This window comes from Bombus impatiens, unplaced genomic scaffold, assembly GCF_000188095.3.
Source record: "Bombus impatiens unplaced genomic scaffold, BIMP_2.2 scf_0815, whole genome shotgun sequence".
NCBI classification, from domain to species: domain Eukaryota; kingdom Metazoa; phylum Arthropoda; class Insecta; order Hymenoptera; family Apidae; genus Bombus; species Bombus impatiens.
In genome coordinates this window covers 166,257-170,050 of record NT_177234.1, presented here as the reverse complement: position 1 = coordinate 170,050, position 3,794 = coordinate 166,257, and the positions used below count along the sequence as shown (strand labels likewise).

Sequence of the window (3,794 nt, the reverse complement as noted above, 5' to 3'; positions counted from 1 at the left end):
GCGAGTCAGTCGTCTCGATCGGGACAGAGACGAACGATTTCGAGGCGGACACGGGGAACGGCAGCTTGGAGAAGGAGCGGCGCGTAGCGGACAGAGACGAGGCTATGGTACGCGCACGAGTATACACACCAGTCTAGTCCGCGCGCGTGTAACTTGCACGCTTGCGAGAGAAGGGAGAGCACACGAGAGAGAGTGTACAGAGTGGAGAGAGAACAGATGCCGGTCGCCAGACAGAGAGAGTGATCGGGCGAGCGAGAGCCTCGTGCACGGCCAGTGAGGAACGACAAAGAGGGGGAGCCGTGTTACCCCCACCACGGGGGTGAAAACTACCCCGAGAGCGCGTGGGGTGTCCGGTCTCGGCGCCGAGGCGAACCGAGCGCGTCCGAAGTGAGCACAGTGCCCGAGACATCAGGTCCCGCACGGCACGACTAGGCGCACCGTCCGGCACAGTCCACTCAGAGATACGACCCATGCTGGACCATCGTCGCTCTGGTCCACGCCGGCATCAGGCATTCGACATCCGCGCGTCAGCCCACACGCCGAGACAACCTCGTCGGCAAGAACCTCGCCGAGAACGTCCAAAAGTACGCCGACCAGAAGGACACGCGTTTGACAAACCGTCCAGAAAGGAATAGCACGTTGTTGTTCGTCTTGTACATGTTTCAAACCGGAAGGACGTGAGACCAGCAACAGCAGAGTGTTTTGTATTACGATCTTCGTGATAGTTACAGGAAGATGTTACCGAAGCCGATGAAAATTCAGTTGAAATACGCGTGTGTCGTCTGGCGCGCTTTTTAGAGCCCATTGTAAGAATAAGAAAGAAGAGACCGAGAAGGAGGAGGACCAATGTGTGTGAAGCGTGTTACGTCAGTCGAAGGAGCGACAGTTACGTTGATCTTAAGGCGCACTTGTTTTGTTTGTTTCATATCGGTTTTGCTTCTGATTGTTCCGATACTCTTATAATATTTCGGTGAGAGGAAAGGTGAAGAGGAAAAGAGAGGTGAATGACAACAGAAGAAGGATGGGATTGTTGGTATAATTAGTGATAGCGTGTGACTATTGGACAACGCGCGACGGGCCACAGCTGGCCGCGACACTGTTGCGGTGACTCTGTTTACCAGAGATATAACTTCCACGAGGTGAAATTCCTGCGACGGTGCCGGTTTTCTGGGAAAAATTTGGCTGACTGGAATCCACAGTGAATCGCGACGGTGCCGGTGAAGCACCTGTGCGCGACAGAAAGTCTCCAAGTTTTTGCTTCTGTTTTCCCCGAAGTGTCGATCGCGATTAAACACCTTGGTTCGTGCTCTGTTCGTTCCACGTCTGTGTGATCGCATATATGTGCGCCGCGACGTGTGTCGTTTCTCGCGAACGCGCCGCGCTGAACGCCAGCCGAGGAACACGATGAGGACGAACATTAGTTGACGAAGAAGTGCGTCCCGGCCGACTGTCAGTTCCGTCGTCGTCGCGGCCAGGTGCACCAGACGATCGGACGGTAAATAGAACAGAAAATCTTCAACGAGAATATATTCGAGATAATCGAGAATAAATTCAACGGAGAGGAAAAGAGAAAAAAAAGAAAGAGTGATTCAAAAGGGGGGTTTATCGCGAGGGTCGATCGACGAGGATCGAAAGACTCGAGGAACAGAGGAAGGAAGTGAAAAGTTGTTCAAGGTGGAAACAGGTGAAACGTCGGATGGACTCGTTTCAACGAAGCAACACCGCGGGGCGGAGGTGAGGGGGAGGAGGACAGAAGGTGTTGACGAATTTACTTTGATTCTGCTCGAAGGAACCGTCTTCATTCCAGCGTAGTCCTCACCTCCCCCTTTTCTTCAACAACTCACCGTTAGAAAAAAAAAAATACCAAGCAAATTTGAAAATAAGAAGTGTGTCGAAGATTCGTTGGAATCGCGTAGAATATCGACCAAGACGATCGAAGGACGAGCATTTCGATCGCGGAACTACCTTCCGTCCTGGACGTTCGAAGGAAACCCGTTGATCGGAGGCATAAATCGTGCGACGCGCCACGAAAATCGACGAACGTCACCATGAGGATCAAAATGCCCGCGGTCAGGATCGCGCAAGGTGAGTAGATTTGGAATAAAATGACAAAATTCAATTTGTATTTAGAAAGCCGAGACTCATCAGCGTCCGTCGCTTGATCAGAAACCGTAATTGTTTCCATTTCGAGTGTGTTATTATTTTTGGATTTTGCGCGGCGCGACGAAGACGCGCGCCTGAACTTGAAAGCCTGGAGTGAAGTTTTCCTCGTTGCCACGAACCTTCTTCGCTCTTTGATGCTTCGTTTTCAGCTTTATTTGGAAGTTTCGTTTAAGAAAGATTTGTAGTTTTGTAAACGGAGAGTTCAATATGGTTTGATTCGTGAGATTCGTTTTAATCTTTGATCACAGGAGAGTATTTGGGGTTTCCGATAATTTGCGATTTGTCCGTGTCGCGTTTATAAAATTTCCTTTAATTTGTAATAATAGAAGAACGATTGGTTTTCCAATGATTCGTGATTCCTCTAATTAAGAGTTTTAAATAGTTTCATTTGTGAGATTTGTTCTAATTTCTAATTTCAGAGTGTTTGAAGTTTCTGGCGATTTTCGGTGTCTATCTCGTAATCTTATAAACCGGAGATACTCTTTTTGTCGTCTGTTTAGCGTTCGATATGTGTATAGCTAGTTCGCTTCTGAAAATTTGTGAATATAACCTGTCTTTGTGAATTACAAGAAATTGACGTTTCTTTAATTTGGCGAAAACATGCACCGAAATATGCAAAATGTACCTATTCGGTAAAAGTAAATCAAAACTTTAGTTATCTTGTATTTAACGTATTTAATTTTATTCTTCGTGTTTTATATTTGGCAAGTAGAAAAGGATAATGCAGTGTATGAAAGTTTAAGTTCTCTAACATCGTTGGATCTTATACAATTTTGCAAATCTTTAAGCGTAAAGTAATTTAGAATAAACCGTAGCGTTTAAGTTTCCTTTTATATTCTGTCTTTTCTCTTATTATAGAATTACATTCAAAGCTACGTATTATGAAATCTATCTTAAGGTTCCTCGGAGCCTCATTATCAATTTTAAATGATAATATTGACGAAACAGTCGAACAATTTCTGAACTGATTTATAGAACTATTGAATGATCGCTCGGCTGTTCATTCCACCTTACAGTAAATTGAAAAAGAAATTTAAAAGCGATCTTGTCACCGTCACAACCGCTTGCCGACAAATCCTCGGTTTGTAGGACTCAATGTAACCAAACGTGTTCGAAATCCTGCCGACCGAGAGGTCATAAATCGTTCTCGATCGTGTAACTCGAATCCGCTGTCCTAATTCTTAGCGATAACCTTAACCCAAACACTTGAATCGATCCACACTTCTCGAATCTTGAATTCACCAAATAATTCCAATTTCATCTTTCTGCTAGGGACACGACCTTTACAAACATTTCCTAAACTCAAAGTCATGAAATTATTCGAATCTCATCCAATTTGCTTCCTCGTCTCTCTCTGGTGGAAGGGCAACCTGTCGCCTCTCGTAGCAAGGGCAAACTAAAAGCAGCTGCGAGAAGAGGAGAGAAAAAAGAAGCAACGGGGGGATGAAAAAGGAAGAAGAATCGGTGGCGGTCGCGTGGCCACGGTTAAGAAAAATAAAAGACGCGCGGCGTGGACGTCTAGAAAGATGCGAGAGAGAGAGAGAGGGAGAGAGAGACGTTACGAAGAAACGTGACGAAAGAAGGAGAAAGGGAAGGGAAGGAATGAATGAATGGAGAGAAGACCAGGCGGG

The 3,794-nt window shown here is 46.1% G+C and overlaps 1 protein-coding gene across 2 annotated transcripts in view; it reads left to right on the top strand.

The window, feature by feature from the left end:
• Positions 1–158: 158 nt before the first annotated feature.
• LOC100743078 (B-cell lymphoma/leukemia 11A) overlaps positions 159–3,794 on the top strand; it is a 46,953-nt gene continuing 43,317 nt past the window's right edge. Inside the window, exon 1 of one of the 2 annotated variants that reach the window (XM_024370546.2) lies at positions 159–2,085. In XM_024370546.2, coding sequence (XP_024226314.1) covers positions 2,049–2,085 — 37 coding nt within the window. In that variant the 5' untranslated portion in view covers positions 159–2,048. The remainder of the gene's footprint in view (positions 2,086–3,794) is intronic. The other variant, XM_012390575.3, reaches the window with a different exon arrangement.